The sequence below is a fragment of the Physeter macrocephalus genome, chromosome 4 (assembly GCF_002837175.3).
Source record: "Physeter macrocephalus isolate SW-GA chromosome 4, ASM283717v5, whole genome shotgun sequence".
Classification (NCBI taxonomy): Eukaryota; Metazoa; Chordata; class Mammalia; order Artiodactyla; family Physeteridae; genus Physeter; species Physeter macrocephalus.
In genome coordinates this window covers 73,232,391-73,249,319 of record NC_041217.1, presented here as the reverse complement: position 1 = coordinate 73,249,319, position 16,929 = coordinate 73,232,391, and the positions used below count along the sequence as shown (strand labels likewise).

At 55.1% G+C, this 16,929-nt stretch overlaps 2 protein-coding genes across 2 annotated transcripts in view; both read right to left on the bottom strand.

The window, feature by feature from the left end:
• Positions 1 to 1,520: 1,520 nt before the first annotated feature.
• Positions 1,521 to 6,984, bottom strand: SLC27A3 (solute carrier family 27 member 3). The gene is made up of 10 exons (XM_024116117.3): positions 6,321 to 6,984; positions 5,765 to 5,974; positions 5,255 to 5,413; positions 4,566 to 4,690; positions 4,096 to 4,290; positions 3,899 to 3,989; positions 3,591 to 3,789; positions 3,247 to 3,344; positions 2,991 to 3,121; positions 1,521 to 2,671 (listed from the first exon to the last, which is right to left on the bottom strand). The coding sequence occupies exons 1-10, from the start codon at positions 6,967 to 6,969 to the stop codon at positions 2,495 to 2,497; spliced, it is 2,034 nt and encodes a 677-aa protein (XP_023971885.1). The 5' UTR covers positions 6,970 to 6,984; the 3' UTR covers positions 1,521 to 2,494.
• A 721-nt stretch (positions 6,985 to 7,705) lies between these two features.
• Positions 7,706 to 16,929, bottom strand: part of INTS3 (integrator complex subunit 3) — a 38,019-nt gene continuing 28,795 nt past the window's right edge. The window contains exons 19-30 of the mRNA XM_007130264.3: positions 16,509 to 16,553; positions 16,172 to 16,291; positions 14,431 to 14,584; positions 13,287 to 13,355; positions 12,335 to 12,410; positions 12,069 to 12,182; positions 11,635 to 11,683; positions 10,389 to 10,556; positions 9,949 to 10,049; positions 9,755 to 9,827; positions 9,394 to 9,550; positions 7,706 to 9,278 (exon numbers count right to left, since the gene is read on the bottom strand). Of these exons, the coding sequence (XP_007130326.1) occupies positions 9,201 to 9,278; positions 9,394 to 9,550; positions 9,755 to 9,827; positions 9,949 to 10,049; positions 10,389 to 10,556; positions 11,635 to 11,683; positions 12,069 to 12,182; positions 12,335 to 12,410; positions 13,287 to 13,355; positions 14,431 to 14,584; positions 16,172 to 16,291; positions 16,509 to 16,553 (1,204 nt within the window). The 3' untranslated portion in view covers positions 7,706 to 9,200. The remainder of the gene's footprint in view (positions 9,279 to 9,393; positions 9,551 to 9,754; positions 9,828 to 9,948; positions 10,050 to 10,388; positions 10,557 to 11,634; positions 11,684 to 12,068; positions 12,183 to 12,334; positions 12,411 to 13,286; positions 13,356 to 14,430; positions 14,585 to 16,171; positions 16,292 to 16,508; positions 16,554 to 16,929) is intronic.

Sequence of the window (16,929 nt, the reverse complement as noted above, 5' to 3'; positions counted from 1 at the left end):
AGGGACAAGACTCCTCAGAAAGGGAACTCACCACCTGAGGACCAACCTATTTGATCTTGGCAAATTTCTCATTCCATTTTATTTTATTTCACTGGATTTTTTTTGGGGGGTAGGAAAACTTAATTCTTTTAAAGTGCATTTACTTTATTTTTAATTATGGTAAACGGAAAACCTAATTCTTTTGGATCCAGACTATGTGTTCTTGCAGCTCTCAATTTCTAGCACTAGTTATATAGCCTCTGTGACAAAGCTGGTTCAAAGAGCTGCAACGCTGGAGGGCAGCGCGCCAGCCCAAGCCACCTGGATCGGCCCATTGGAACAGAAGCCCCTCCTCTCACTGTCCTTGCTAAAGTGCAGCTGCACAAAAGCAGGCATCAAACAGGGACAGCTGACATTACACTCAGTATTTCTGTGTTTGCAGAGGGAGACGTGGGGACAGGATTTAGGCCAGTACTATTCAGTAGAAATATAATGTGGCTGATATGTAATTCTACATTTTCTAGTAGCCAAATTTACAAAAGTAATAATAAACAAGTGATATTCAACTTAATATATTTTATTTAACCCAATACGTCCAAAATAGTATTTCAATATGTAAGCAATATAAAAAATTATTAATGAAATATTTTATTTTATTTTATCTTTTATTTTTTGGCTGAGTGGTTTGCGGGAACTTAGTTCCCCAACCAGGGATTGAGAACCTGGGCCCCAGCAGTGAAAGTGCCGAGTCCTAACCACTGGACCACCAGGGAATTCCCTGAAATGCATTTTATTTTTGGTGCTAAGTCTTTAAAACCCGGTGTGCATTTCACACTCACAGCACATCTCGCTGCAGACTAGCCACATTTCAAGTGCTCGCTGGGCACATGCAGCTGGCGGCTGCCATATTGTACAGCACAGATTCCGACCAAATGAAACAGGGATTGTGTGTGCCTCTAGTCTGTTGGTGATGCTGAACTGGGTTTGTTGGTGGAGGGTGGGACAAGGTGTATATTTCGGAACAGGAGGCTTAGAACAGATTGGAACAGATTTGGAACAGATTTCACCAAAATTGGTGATGGGGTGCGTCCCCAGACCTCTCAGGTTGGGGAGAGGGGTTGAAGTGGAAAGATAACCGAAGGGAATGTAGTAGAATTTTTTGAGGACCCACAGCTTAAAACAGGGGGAGGGGGTTTTAGTTCTAAGACAAGCAGCAGTTTCAGCATTGCAAGCTTTTAGATGAGTAACTTTTTTTTTAACCTATCTTGAATCATAGTTTTATTTATTTATTTATTTATTTATTTATATTATTTATTTATTTTTTTTTGCCGTACACGGGCCTCTCACTGTTGTGGCCTCTCCCGTTGCTGAGCACAGGCTCCGGACGTGCAGGCTCAGCGGCCATGGCTCAAGGGCCCAGCCGCTCCGCGGCATATGGGATCTTCCCGGACCGGGGCACGAACCCGCGTCCCCTGCATCGGCAGGCGGACTCTCAACCGCTGCGCCACCAGGGAAGCCCTAAAAATTTTTTTTCTTTTTCTTTTTGGCCATGCAGCTTTCGGGATCTCAGTTCCCCAGCCAGGGATTGAACCCAGGCCACAGCAGTGAAAGCACAAATCCTAACCACTAGACCACCAGGGAACTCCCTGATGATTAACTTTTTTGACGCCTCATTTAGGGGCCAAGGACAGGCCTTTTTCCTTTTGATTCCCCCATCCCTCTGCCACCACGTGCATACATGCACTCTGAGCCCTGCTCCAAGAGGGGCCTCAGTCAAAGTCTCCCCAGAACCTGAGGGGCCCCACCCTGGGCTGCTACTTCTGGGAATATAGGACTAAGAGTGGGTAAAATCAGGAACTTTTGAGTTGGGGGGCTGAGTGGCCGCACCCTTCCCCCTCACTGGCTGGCTTATCAAAACCAGCCAGTGAGTGGAGAGGGAGGTTCCTTTAACCCAAAATCAAACCTCTGTTTTGCCCGGTTGAGACCCTTCCCCAGGCCCCAACCACACGTGAGTCTGTGGAGATGTTTTGGCTGCCCACAGGGGTAGCATTTGTGCCTCTGTCCACTTCGGCCATTTGAACCAATCCCTTGGGTCCTCCGGCTCCCCAGAGAGAGCAGTGGGGGGCCCTGCACTCAGGGAGTGAAACTGGGACAGGATATCCACAAGCATAGACAGACATCAGTCATCAGGGGTTTTCCAAGGACAAGGATCACACGGGGTCACCTGAGAGGAAAAACACTGAGGTCCAGACACTGAGCTCAGGCCACATGGTCAGGGCAGGAGCGCCTGTGGCTCCGGGTGGGAGAAAATGTCTGCGGGAAAAGCAGTTCCACAGACAGGCAGGGAAGCAAATATTGTAGATGAGAAAGACAGAGCCAAATGGGCTCTGGACACATTTATTACAAAATAAAGATTACAAACCTGGTATAGAAGAGATCCCTGACAGCGGCTGATACACCTGCAATAACCCCACCTCACAAAGTCCCTCCCTCAGGTGCACTGGTGTGGAGGCTCTCAGATGCGAAGGTTCCCGGCCAGGAGGGCACTGTACCGGGCAGGTGTGAGGGGTAGGTAGGCGCCCCCAGCCTGGTCCAGAATGTAGAGGGGGTCAGACAGTGCGCTTGGGTCAAAGCCCTCCTTTGCCATCCGAACCTTCTGCTGCTTGAAGGTCTCTGTGGTGGCCAGTGACTCCTGGGGAAGGGAAGGGGTCAAAGGGGGCTGAAGGAAGGGGTATTCTGCCCCAGTGGCTCAGGGGAATCGCCTGAGTTTCGTTAAGGGGCAGGTCTGGGGGAAGTGGGGATGAGGTCAGGGTTTAGGGGAGGGGATGACAGGGAAGAGAAGGGGCCAGGCCTGGAGGATGAAGGGGGTGAAAAGCATGTGTCTGGGAAGGAACGGTTCTTTCTCTTCACAGAATGTATTACGTGGGGGTCCCTTTTTGGGGTTTGGGAGCCACTGACTGCTGCAGATATACGGGGTGAGGTAAAGGGTCAGGGCAGGAGTGGCTGGTTACCTGAAGCCTTAGGAATCGAGGCCGGGCATAAGGTGGCAAGTTCTCGGAAACATGGACGTAGAGCTGCACAAGGTCCAAAGAGTGGGGGGGACGCAGAACCAGGGCTGCCATCCCAGCCCTGCCTTCTTGCCCTGGTGGGTGTGGGGGGCAGGGTCAGCCGTGGTAGCTGACCACCACGAGGCCTCATGCTCCCTGCGCCCAAGGAATACCACTTCAGGGTGGTGGGCCGGGTCCCCCCCGTCCCATGGCTGGGCACCTGGCACAGTGACTCCGTAGACGTTCACCTCCTGAAGAAAATCCAGGGCCTCCAAGGCCTCAGCCACCTCGGTCGTGGCCACATTCTCCCCCTTCCACCTGCCAGAGAGCAGAAATTGGAAACTGGGAGTCAGGGGTCAGGGCCTAATGAGCTTGGTGGGGAGAGAAAGAGGTCAGGGATGAGGGCGAGGTGCCAGAAGGTCTTGGGGAAGACGTGTTTAGGAGGTTGGAGATGAGAGGTTAGGTGAGAAGCTGGGTTGGGGCAGATTAGGGAGTGGAGGTTTAGAGGGTTTGGGTCACAGAGATGGGATACCCAGGAGAGAAATCGGAGTTAGGGGCAGATACCTGAAGGTGTCTCCAGTACGATCGTGGAAGCGAAGAAAGCCTTGGTCATCGCAAACCAACAGGTCCCCAGTGTTGAAGAAAACATCCCCAGGCTGGAAGACATCCTTCAGTAGCTTTCCCAGGGCCAGCTCTGGTCCCCCAGCATAGCCCAGGAACGGTGACTGCTGGTTCACGGGGGCCACCAGCAGCCCTGGCTCACCTGGTAGGGTCACTGGGGTCAGGGGACTGTCACCCACCACACTCTCCAAGTCCAATCCTCCTCTGCCAGCCAGCTCCACCACCCCTACCCACCCCGCCTGGACACAAACCTGGAGATGTGGCCACACAGAGCCCCTGGGTGTTCCGAATTGGCTCCCCTGTGGTGACATCATAGCGAATCAAAGAGAAGGGGAAGACATGCTGGGGGAAGGGAGACCCAGGCACTGGGTCATTTCAGTTGCACGAGCCCCCTCCCCAGCAGCCCCCCGACGTTCCACAGGTTCTCCATTTTCCTCCTGTAACTCACCTTGTAAAGCCAGGAGGCGCGCCCCACAGCACCCCGCTGTCCTGTGTAGTTGAAAGTGGCCACGTTGCCCTCTGTCAGTCCATACGTCTCCAGCACCTGCAGGGGCCCGAAGCGCCGCACAAAGCGCTCCCAGGTGTCTGGCCGCAGCCCGCTGCCCACAACCAGCCGGACCTTATGTCCGTGTTCTGCCTTGTTCTGAGACGAGTGGGGAGGGGAGCAGGAGCTTCAACACCAAGATGCCAGCTCCCCCAGGTGCAGCTCTGTTTCCCACTCTCCTTGCACCACTTCCACTGTGACCTCCTTGAGGTGCCCTAAGCGCCGGAGTCCTACCAGCCCAGGCTCCTTACCCTCCCCTTCCATTTTCTTCTTGCCTCCTCTCCCTCCAACTCCCAGATAACCGTTTCAGTGTCCCCCGCCAACTGCCCATCCCCCTGCCTTCGTGGCTCTGCCCAGGATCTGTGCCCACGCACCGGGGGCTGGTTGACAAGGTATCGGCATAATTCCCCGATGTACTGGAACACCGTCACCCCGTGCTGCTGGCAGTCCTCCCAGAACTGACCAGCTGAGAACTTGGACTTCAGCACCACTGTGGCCCCTGCCAGAATCGGAGAGGGCGAGGAGGAAGGAAGGAGGTGAGGTTAAGAGCTGGGGGGTGGGGGGTGAGGAGTCCTGACCCCCTCCTTCTCAGGCATCAGCCTTCACTGTACTGTAGTTCCCCGGAAAGGCCTGGCTGTGACATTCATTCACAGTTTCCAAAGGCCAAGTTGGCCCTCATCCTTTCCCACCGTTAATGCCCTCTCCCTACTTCCCATCCCCAAGCAGTCCATCGTCTGAACCCTGCCCCCAAGTCCCAACCCTCTTCTCCATTTGCCTCTTCCTGGGCTGACACTCACGGCCCTCCCCTCCCCTGGCGCCTGGAGTTCTGTAAACTGCATGGCCGCCCTAGTTGCTCAGCCTGTAGGTCTGTGCAGGTGACGCTTCTCCATTGAACCAGGAGCTCCTGGAGAGGAGGCCCTGCCTCCTTCCTCTGGATTCTCTATCCTGAAGGACTCAGGAAGCATCCCCAGGTGAGCACACCACAGTAGGTACTTAATAAATGTTTGCTGGCATAAACATCTGCCAGAGGGCTGGATGGGGGGTTGGGGTGGGGGAGACTGACCAATGCCCAAGCATCCCACGATGCCCAACAGGGAGCCAGACATGTGGTAGAGTGGGAGGGTGAGGTAGATCACATCCTCCTGGTGGGCGCCGCACAGCTGGTAGAATCCTTGGCATTGCAGGACCTTCAGATGACTGATCCGAGCAGCCTTGGGGAGGCCTGGGGGGAGGGGGAGGGGGAGGCGGGAAGATCAGGGGAAGGGTCTGAGCTCCAAGCCTTGTCTCCCCCTTTGCCCCTGTTGGGTTTCCCACAGAAAGCGTTAGAGGCAAGGCTGAAACTAAGAAGAAGGCAGGCCAGGCCGTCCTAGAAATGTGGTAAGTTCGGGGAGGTGGAGAAACGAAGAGGGCTGGGAGGGTTGGCGAGACAGGAAATATGGCCGCTGGATCAGCCTCCTCTCTGGGGGCTTTGGAGGAGTGGCCTACGAGCTGAGGAGGTCACAGTTCCTGTTCCCAGGCCCCTGCCTTCCTTGTCTTTAGTTTCTGGGAGGTAAATATCATGTCCAGCCCTCACCTGTGGTGCCAGAGGTGAAGATATACAGGCACGTGTCCATTACGTTCTGGGGGGCAGACAGATACCCGGGCACTGGCCCATCCACTTCAGCCGAGGCCTCAGCCAGAAAATCGGTGATTCCAGCAGGATGGGTTTCAGAGCCCACAGCCCACAGGTGGAGCCCCATGGCTTTCAGGGCCGGCAGGTCAGGCTCCAGGGACTCCAGGAACTCTGGATGGGGCGGGAAAGCATAGCTCCACCGTTCTACCGCTACCCAGAAGCCTTCCCAACACTTTACCCCATTTGTTCCCCCACCCCCACCTCGCAGAGCTCCCGAGTGAGGCTGAAGAGTACGGTACGGACGTGCCATCATGGGTCTGGGACCTGGAGCCCAAGTCTTTGGAAATCCTTGGGAAACCAGAGACCCAGCTTTATCTCTTCGCGAACACAGAGACCCGGCTCCTCACGCTTTCCGAACCCCCGGCCTCCTTCCCAACCCACTCCTTCTTTGCGCCCCCCCGACACGCCCCTTTCAGTGGCTGGCCCCGCCCCCGTCGGTCGAGCGCTCCAGCCTTACCTGGCGCCAGCACGAGCGCGCGAGCGCCGCAGCTGCGGAGACAGTGCAGTAGGGGACCCCGGCGCAGAGCGGTGGGCACAAAGGCCACACGCAGGCCGGCCTTGGCCAGCCCGAACCAGAGCCACAGGAACTCTGGGCAGGCGGGGAGCAACAGCGCCACGGTGGCCCCAGGTGCCAGAGGGGCCGCGCCATCCCCTTCCCGCACGGGCCGCGCCGCTCCTCTTCCGGCCGCCGCGTGTTGTACGCCGTGCACCTCCCGCTCGCCTTCCCCGGCGCCCCCCGCGCCGCTGTCGCCGCTGCCGGGTCCCCCGTCCCAGCCTCGCGCGCGCAGAAAGGCGCGCGCAGCCCGGTTGCTCTGGCGCTCGGCCTCCGCGTAGCTAAAGCGCTGCGCGCCGTGAATGAGAAAGGTGTGCGCGGGGCGCTGCCGGGCCAGCTGCGCGAGGCGCCAGGCCAGGCTGCAGCCCCCCTCGGGACCTTCCGGGTCAGCGGCAGCCGCGGCCAAGGCGCGCGCTCGAAGAGCCCGTTTGCAGCGTAGGGCGCGCACCGTGAAGGCCAAGTCTGCCGCGAGCCAGCGCAACTGCGGCCATAGGCGCAGCTTCAGCAGCAGCAGCGGCAGCAGCAGCAGGGGTAGCAGCAGGAGGGCGGCCATCGTGCCCGCTTCCTCGACTCGGCCCCGTCTGGCCCCAGCCGCTCGCAGACTGCCCAGATATTCCCTTCTGAAAACCTGGGGCCGCTGGTTCTAGTGCTTAGACCTCTCCTTCCCGGGAGCGCGCGCGCTGGCACACGCCTCTTCCCACCCAGCCCCCCCCTCGCCCGCCTCCCCACGGGCGGAGAGCAGAGGCCCGGGAGGAGTGTTAGTGGGGGGCGGCCCAGCACGCCCGGCCCTCCCCACAGCTACGCTCCGCCCTAGGCGCGCTGCCTCCCGGACGACTCGCAGCCCGCACCCTACCAGGTCCTGGGCGGTGCTCACGCCTTCCCTCAATCCCAGGATCGGGTCCGTTTTAGGTTTTCTCCTCAAGTGAGGTCTAGACAGTTGGCTGGACTTTGGACCCCCGGCCAGAGAGCCAGGGCACTAGGATCCAAGTCCATCTTTCCCTTTCTTCCCGTTTTCACCCGTGACAGGAGGGTGGCACTGCTCTCCCAAAAGAGACTGAAGAACTCGGCCCCTTGCCCACATGGTGCTGCAAGTCCCGGCACGAAAGCCGGAGCCATGCCCTCCCTCCAGCCGCCAGCAGCAGCAGCAACCCCAGAGGGGTGGGAGACGAGAGTGAAGTAGGGGAAAGGTGGAGGCCCAGACAGCCAGATTTCTGGAGGGGCCACGGCGGAAGCCCCTCCCTTTGGGCAAAGGTACAATAACTGGGGCCAGCCAGCTAATGCTTTCCATCCTAGTTTTAATTGGGGCAGAGAAAACTGGGGAACGAGCGAGGAAGGAAAAAAGGAGGCCTCCGGCAGTTGAAACTTTCAAAGGAAGGAGTAGCAGCTTTGAGGGAAGGGAGAACCTGGATTTTGTAAAACACAAATTTGCAGGCTGAACAGGAGGAGCTGTCTGCAGTCGGCCCAACTTCACTCCTCTCTCCTCAGCCTGCCCCTCACAACCTCCCAGGACAGCAGGGGAACAAAAGCATAGCCAAGGAGCTCTTTTCTGCCGGTACACATGGATGGGCAAGTGGCCAGACTCTGGAAGAGAGTTCTTTTTCCCCAGGTATCTGAACTCTCTCCCTCACCCCCAAGCATTTAGTCCTCCAGTAGTTGGTAAGCACCAGAGTATGACAAATACCAGCTTTTGGAAGCCTCTGGTTTCTTGAGAGATGGGTAAAGACAAACAGCCTTTTGGGAGGTGGTGCCAGCATCAATTTCTGCCTGGACAGGTCAGTGCCTGGCCTGCACAGCCAGTGGCAGCAAGGATGGGGGCATAGAAGCAAGCAGGATGGGGCGGGGGGGTAAAGCCAAGCCTTCTGCTCCAGACAAAGAAGGGGGTGGGCAGGAAGAGAGAAGGGGAAGCTGTGAAGGGGGGGTGCCCATTAAATCAACACCACCTGTACGTGCACAGGGTAAGAGGGGGCAGCAACTCCGGCACAAAAGAGGTTCTGGCTTGTTTTATTGTCATTTAAAAACAACTTTTAAAATGCGATTATCTCTGCCAAAAAAAAAAAAAAGAAAGAAAGAAAAGAAACAAAGACACAACCAAGGAAATGTGACCATTTGACAGTTCTGTGGAACATGTCTCTGGGACTCCCTGGGCTCTGGCCCGACTTGAGGTGCCAGCTTCAGGCCAGCACAAGCCTCCAGGTGGGGATGTGGCCTCCCTCTCAGGTTCCTTCCCAAACACTTGTGGCATCTGGCCCATGGAGAGGAAAAGGTGACTTGACCATGTCACAGATTAAATGCCCACTTCATACTGGTGTATGGAGGGCAACTATAAAATGCCTGTTCAGAGCAAATCAAGACCTGAAGGGGGAAGTTGGAAGGGGCACCCACACAGTTTTCACTCTCATCCTAGCCTCTCTGGCCAGCTGCCTCTCTGCCATTTCTCTTCTCTACTGAAATAGTTTTGGGGGAAGCTGGGGGAGGGGGCAGGAGGCTGAACACTTCCACCACAGTCCAGGTTTTGTACAGCCTCTGGTTTCAGTGGGAACCCCAGTATCAGTGGGAGCAGCAGTGTGACGCGGCTAGAGGCCCCAGAGAGGAGGGAGGAGGGACTGGGGGCTGCACAGCAGCTTCTCAGGCTGCGCTGAAGGAGGCAGCTCGTCCTTCTCCCAGGGTGAGCCCTGGGATGGGGACAGGGTGTTTCCCCTACGATCTCCCCAGCCCCTATTAACCTCTGATTCACCAAGGAGGGGAGGGCAGTCCAACTGGGGGTGGAATGGGGAACACAGGGCCTCAGTCACTGTCAGACCCCACTGCAGAGGACCCCTTCCGTTTCCGCTTGGTGGGCTTTGGTTTTGTGTCTTCTTCCTCCTGGAAGAGAGGGAGGGGAGGGAATCACTAGCCTGGGCAGCGCTGGCCCCAACTCTACCTGCACCTCAACTCTCCTTTTCCTCCTGTGCATGGCTTGCACGGCCAGGGGTCTCACCGAGGCACTGCTGGAGCCTGACTCTTCCTCAGCATTGGGGGGCTGTGTGGCATTCTTTCGACTTCGGGGGCTGGACAGAGCTGCTTTTCGCCGGCTCTTGGGTGGCTTGGTGGAAGAGTCCTCGTATTCCTCGGCCAGGGAGAAGAGATCACTGAACCTGAGGGAGAGAACAGGCTCTCAGAGGGTGGGGGTCCTGGCCCCATGGCCATCCTCCCATCCTTTTCTCTGACTCCATGCCAGGGTCTCCATTTGTTCTCAACTCCATGGTCTTGCTGGTCACTAAGTTTGTGTCCCCAGCAGGCCACCCTCACCCAGGCCTTCTCCCACTACTTCCCAAGGCCCAAAGTGCAAGGAGCCTCACTTCATCTTGTGGGCTTCGTCACAGCTCGCCTGGACATGCTGCAGAGCCTGCAGAATTGGGGTCTGGCTGAAAACTAGAGGGAGGGAGAACAGGGAAGGAGGAACAGTGAGGTGTCTGAGAGCTGCCCCACCCGGATCCACGGGTGGTGTGAGCCAGGGCAGTGCCATGCACTCGGAGAGGGCAGGAAAGCATACAGTTCTGCTTGGTGTTGGTCAGGTTGAGACGCAGGTTGTCCAAGTGCTCTAGGATCTGCTCCAGAGTCAGCTGGGCCAGCTTGCTGCTGGAACTCCTCAGGCTGCAGGGAAGTCACAAGAGCCAGAGTCTGAGCTTGGGGTGATGGCTCCAGGAGAATGAGACACCCTCCCCCACTGAGGTCCCTCCTTAAGGCAGAGGCAGCCCATACAGAGAAGGGGATAGAAAGGCTGGGAGGGCCTGGCAGGCTAAGGGAGGTGTGCCTGGAACAGGGACCAAAGACAGGGCTCTAGGAAAGGAGAGGAAGGGGCCACAGTGGTCCTGCACGCCAGGTAGCTTCACACCACTAGATGTCGCCCACAAGCCAGGCAGGGACCGAACTGCACGGCCCTGGTGCCGCCGGCCTGTGGACAGCGGGCAGCCCTGGCATGGAGGGTCCCACCTCTGCCTCTTGCGCGGGAGGCTGTTGTTCTTGATGAGCAAGGACTTGATGTGCTCAGCCAGCAGCTCGTCGTGCTTCATGCACCAGTGCCTCAGGATGCTGGTGGTGAACTGGTCGTCGGGGTGGCAGGGCCGGCTCAGCACCATCTTCACCATCTCCTCGCTGGGCCTGGGGGCGAGGGGAGCGGGGCGCCCTGCTCACACAGCTGACCACGGGAGCCCCTGGAGCTCTCCCACCGGCTTTTTCCCCAGACCCTGGCCTCCCCTTCCCTGTGCCACCCCCAACTTGCGGCAGCTTCCTACTCTCACATCCCTCTCCTTCTTCTCTTTGGGCCAAGGAATGCCTGATTTCATCCTCTGCGGAAGCCAGGAGACAAGAAGTGAGACTCTTCGGCTTCTGTGACAGTAGAAGGTGCGTGTGTGCGCGTGCATGTGTTGGCAGGGAGGCCCACTAAGTCTCCCGCACTTTGCCCAGGACAGTCAGGAAGTGGGCCAGGCAGGCAGGAGGACAAGCATGTGGTGTGTGCATGCTCCCCAACCCCTGCCCCACTGGGTGGGTGGGCCACCCCGCGGTCTAGCCCGAGGAAGGTACAGGGGAGGTGGCGGGAAGCCACAGCCCCCACGCAGCCCTCCAACCTTCCCACCTCCTTTAGGAAGCGCTGGACCATTTCTACTCTCCCAGCTAAGACAGGAGAAAAGGTGGAAGGAAGGCAAGAAGGTAGGAAGGAAAGGATATACAGCTGTGGCCCCATTTATCTGGGGCTTTTGGAAAAGTGCCTGTGATGGAGGGAGGGGCCTCTGCCTTCTCGCCCTCTCCGCCCCACCCCTGGCAGGGAGCACGGGGGTCCAGCTGGCTCTGCTCTCCGCAGGTTGAGCGCGGGGATGGTGTCTGACCCCCCTACTCTGACCCTTCCTCCTCTTGGATTAGCCGTGTGGTGGCCTCAGGAGCATGGGGGAGGGGAGCAGGAGCCACCGGGGATTAGAACTGCTGTGGCAGCAGGAAACAGGGATGTCCGGTCCCCACCTCTGAGGGCAGCTCCTGGTGGGCAGGGGGGTAAAGTCGAGAGGAAGCCCAGATCCCAAGGGAGCTGCTTATTTGTAAATCACTTTGGGGGAAGGGTAGAATAAGCAGATGTCAACAATAGGAAAAAACACGGCCAAGGGAGCAGGACAGGAGCCCTTTATACGGCAGCATCTCTTGGTTTGTTGAGATTGAGGACTAAAGAGCCCCCAAGGGTGGAACTCACTTCTCTCTTCGGAGTTGAAGCAGCAGGCAGGACAGGGCCTCTGGGTGCTCTGTGGGGGAGGGTAGAGGCTGTTCAGAGGAATGCAAAATTCCAGGAAGAAATCCTGGCACCTCTCCCATCCCCCAACCAACAGCCACTGCAAGGAGCAAAGATAATCTTTAACAAGAAACCAGGAAGAACAATCCCCTAACCCACTCCTCTAAAATCCCGAGCCACCTGAGCCCCAGCCTAGCACCTGGCTCAGAGGAGGCCTGCAGGATACACCTAAAGAGCAGAAGCGACTGACAGGGAGCCTGCGCCTTTTCGCACTTGGCACTTTGGTGGGAAGGGGAACGGTGGATCTGGGCTCATCTAGAAAGAAGGCCTAAGCCTTGCAGCAGCTGGACTGGGAGTGCCCTCTCCCTGCCGTGTTCCACACCCACAACCCGACGCACCTTTGTACTTGAGGTGCTGCAGGATGGGGATTATGGTCTCCAGGGGGATGTTGTGGGCCAGGAAGAGCTGCCAGGCACAGTACTGCTCAAAGGTTTCCCAGTCCAGGCTCTGGACTGAGGAGACAGAGAAGAGATAACCCTCATTCATATTCTCAATCTCAATCTCTCTCTCAATCACACACACACACACACACACACACACACATACACACACACACCACCCCTCTCTCTTCTCCCTGGGCAACCTCAGGGCTTTGCTCACTTACTGAGTATATTGAGGACTGAGTCTTTTCGAAACATGACCAGGTTCCCCATCATCACATGGCAGACCAGCTCCTGGAGCTAAGGGGGAGGAGGAAGAAGGCAGAACCCATTGGTTCTAAGAGAGGCGAGGAAGCTAGTATGGAAGCAGAAGCAGGAGGGCTCATTCAGGGAAAAAACCAGAGGAAGTGAAAACCTAGTCTTAAAGGAACGGGGAGGAAATGGCACATGATGGATGCCAGGGGCTTTGAAGGATGAAGGGGACTGGCAAAAGAGCAACTGGTTTCAGTGGTAGACACAGGCCTATTCGGAGCAAAAACAGTTAAGAAAAACTACCCCTTGTGTCCTGATGGCAGAGGGAGAACAGGCAGCTTCTCTACTTGGATGCAGTCTGCGGCTCTGAGCCATCCCAGCCTGTGCTGAGGGAAGGGCCATGGGGGGCGGGATTACACATGTGGGTAGGAGAAAAGCAAAGGAGGAAGGGCTCTTGAGTGCTATGCTTCCCCTTTTATGAATGGGGCAAATGAGTGGAGAGAAGGAGCAGAAACGGGACCCCAGGTGAGGCCTGAGAAGGGACACAGGCCAAGCTACAGCCTCGCAGGGACCTATGCATGATAGAAAGGTTAAATAGAGATGGTCTGACCATTTTCATTTTGAGCCAAGGGGAAGACCGACTGAGAGCTTAAAAGCGCAATCCCCTCGGCTTCCCGGAAGAACGGGAGTGCCCCAAAAATATGGACAATAAGGGGAACTCCAAGCAGGACTGGCATGGCCCCAGCTCGCCTCCCAGGGCCTCCGTTTTCCTTCCCAGCCCCCAGGGCCTAAGGTGCACAGAGCTGCAGCCAGGAGCAGGGTGCCTGAGAACACAGGCTCCCTGTCTGCAGGCCGAGGGGGAGGCAGAACCCCGTCTCCCCAGGCCTGCTCCCAGGCCTCTCGGGATGACAGCTCTATGTTCACCTGTGCTGAGTCAATAACAGCCACAATCATGTTCAGCAGCTCCCCACTCCGCAAGGTCTCATCTGGAAACTGGAGGAAAGAGGGAAAGTAAGGCATAAGTCCAAAATGCACCCCTCAGCTTTCACCTCATAATTCATTGCCTCTCCCTACCACATGTTCAGGGGATGCTGGGCTAGCCAGACATGGGGTCCTAATATAAATCCCTAAACAAAGATCCAATAGTTATGAAGCTGGGAATTTAATCCTTAAAGAACCCAAGTTTTTAGATCTGTGTGTGCACACAGTGTGTGTGTGTGTATGTGTGTGTGCGTGTGTGCGCGCACGTGCGTGTGTAAGGAAAGGAATGGGGAGCCATCTAGAGACAAAGTTAGAGCTGAAAGGGACTAAACATGGTGGTTAGTTAGCTCTATGTGGAGTGGTGACAGAATTAGCATTTGCATCTCTGGCAGCAAAGAAACCCAGTCTATACTGACCCTTGCCAAAGACGAGAAGGTGTACAGAGTGTGTATATTTGGGGAGTGTGCAGGGTACAGGGTAGGCAGGGTCCCTTCTGGAGAGGCCAGTTCACCAGGGAGGGAGCTGGGCATCTGCACCCCTCCTCCCTCCAGTTTTTGGCTGACATCACTCTTCCTCCTGTTATGCCATGATTTCCCTGTTCCTGGTAACTTTCACCAAGAGGAGGAAGAGCTGATACCTCCTCCTATGTCCCAATTCCTAGAGGAGACTCTTAGTGAACCAGGCAAATGAAAGGTGAGTCTCCACTACAGAGGCCCCAGTCTTTGAGAACCATTAGAGAGATCGGAGGGTGAGCCATCAGATGGCGAGAGGGCTTTGGATACATGAACATGGATCTGGTCGGGGGCCCTGTCCTGGGTCCAGAGGATGGGGCCAAAGCAGAGGAGGCAAGTGTATAGGCCCAGACCCCAACCCACACAACAAGAATTCTGGGGGTCTTAGACATTTTTCAAGTTGATAAAGAGAGGTAGAAGGAGGGGACGGCTGTGGTGTGGGAGGAAAGGGCTTACCGAGGCCAGCAGGGATGGGGAGAGGAGGGTCAGGGTTGTGTGCCATGAGATAATGCAGTCTCCCATGAGCCCGCCAGCACTGCTGCCCCATCCCCATGGATACGGATAGAGGTGCTGACCTCTGTGTAGATGGAGGGTGTGAGGTGGCACAGCAGTCGCACGTCATCCTCCTGGCAGGCCTTCATGTCCATCATTAAGCAGGTGTGCAGGTCGCCCAGCTGGGTGGCCTGGGCAAATGACTCGTACAGGTTCATCTTCCCTGCGGCGGCTTTGCTGCAAGACCAGTTGGGCCTCAGCCAGCAGCCTGACCCCAGCCCACAGTCTCAAACATCTAAGTAGACTCTCAGTCTAGAATCCCTTTGCTGCCCAAGATGCCCTGGGCTAATCTCTCTCATGGCCCCCCCTCTGCCTTCCCCCCAAGGACTTGGTGACTTATGGGAATTAGGAGACACTCTTCTTTCTCCCCATCTTTCCCCAGTGTTCCAAACAGGGCTCAGACCACAATTAGTGAAGAAGCTACTATCTGGTGAGAGTAAAGAACAAGAGAGAGAGGGCTCGGGTCAGGTTAGAGAAAGCTTTCTCTCCTGCTCTTTGGGCTCTGAGCAATGAAGGCAATAACACATAGAGGCCCTGAGACCCCTACTTCACACCATATACAAAAAACTTAACTCAAAATAGGTCACAGGCCTAAATGTAAGAACTGAAATGACACAACTCTTAGAAGAAAACATAGGAGTAAAGCACAAGTGACAAAAGAAAAAATAAAGTGGACTTGATCAACATTTAAAACTTTTCTGTTTCAAAGGATACCATCAAGAAACTGAAGAGACAACCCACGGAATGGGAGAAAATATTTGCGAACCACACATCTGATAAGGGACATGTATCCAGAATATTTGAAGAACTCTTAAAAATCCACAAGAAAAAGACAAATACCCAATTAAAAAATAGAGATTCAAACAGAAATTTTTCCAAAGAAAATATGCAAATGGCCAATAAGCGCATGAAAAGATACTCAGCATCATTAGCCATCAGGGAAATGCAAATCAAAACGATGATGAGATACCACTTCATACCCATTAGGCTGGCTATAGTCAAAAGCCAACAAGTGTTGGGGTGCATGTGGAGAAATTAGAACTCTCACACACTGCTGGTGGGAACATAAAATGGTCGCATCACTTTGGAAAACAGTTTGGCAGTTTCTCACAAATTTAAAAATAGAGTTACCATTGGACTCAGCAATTCTGTATACTCAGGAAAATTGAAGACATCTGTCCATGCAAAAAGTTGTACATGAATGTTCACAGCAGCTCTATTCACAACAGACAAAAAAGTGGAAACAACCCAAATGTCCATCAACAAGTGAATGGGTAAATAAATTGTGGTATATCCATACAGTGGATTATTTAGCCATAAGAAGGAATGAAGTACGGATACACACTACAACAGGGATAAACTTTGAAAATGTTAGGCTAAGTGAAAAAAGCCAGTCATGAAAAATCAAACACTGTATGATTCCATTTATATGAACTATCCAGAATAAATAAATCTACAGAGACAGAAAAGCAGATCAGTGTTGCATGGGCTGGGTGAAATGGAGAATGGGAAAGTGACTGCTAATGGGTATGGGGTTTCTTCTTGCGGTGATGATAACATTCTAAATTAGACAGTAGTAACAGTTGTGCATCTTTGTCAATATACTAAAAACCACTGAATTATACACGTTAAAGCTGTTATTAACACACACACACAGCAGGCCCTGGTGATGACAGCAAAGGGGGACGGGGAATCAGGTATGGTAGGACAGAGGCTCTCCAGGATGCTTCCCGGCACCTTCTTAAATGTGGGGACCACACCCACCTGGCCCTTAGGTAGTAAAGCAGGTGGTAGCCAATCTTGGGCTGCTTCTGATACAGCTCAGAGAGAAGGTCCAGAAGCAGAGAGAAGCTGCTGTTGTCTTCCTGCATCTGGCATAGGTTCCTGGAGTGGGAGATAGGAGTACAGAGGACAGCTTTACCTAGCGGAGACTCTCCTATGGCACTTCAGGGGGCATGGCTGTCTGTGCCCACTGCATACCCCTCCTCCTGGAGAGGGAGCCCCATTACCCCAGGACAGAAGCATAAGCGTGCTGATAGGGAGGATGGATGGCAGAGCAGCATCTCCTACAGCTGGACCTAAACGTGAGGTAGAGGCTTACCTAAATATTAGGTAGAGAGGCTTCCCCACAGATTCCTCCAGGGACCTACAAGAGGAGGGTGATATATGAGAGGCCATGTGAGGGGAGGAAGGGTGGCTTGCAGGCAGATAATATGGAGATCCAGCTTGAGGCTAGATGCCAGCCTGCTCCTTTCCTAACCAACGTTAAACTTAAACTTCCCGCTGCCCCAGAGGCTTGCTTACAGAGAAATCAGGTTCCTAACACTGAGCCACAATCTAGTTGTTGTCATTGCAAGTGAGATTCTTGCCCTTCAGGGAGGTTCCAGGCAAGGGTCCAATCCCACCTGAAGCAGCAAAGGCTGGGGCTGCTGGGTGCAGCAGCAGGGCAGGACGCACAGGAGGAGTGCTAGTCCACTGCCCCAGTACGCTCGCTGTTCGGCAGGCAAAAAATAAATCCTCGT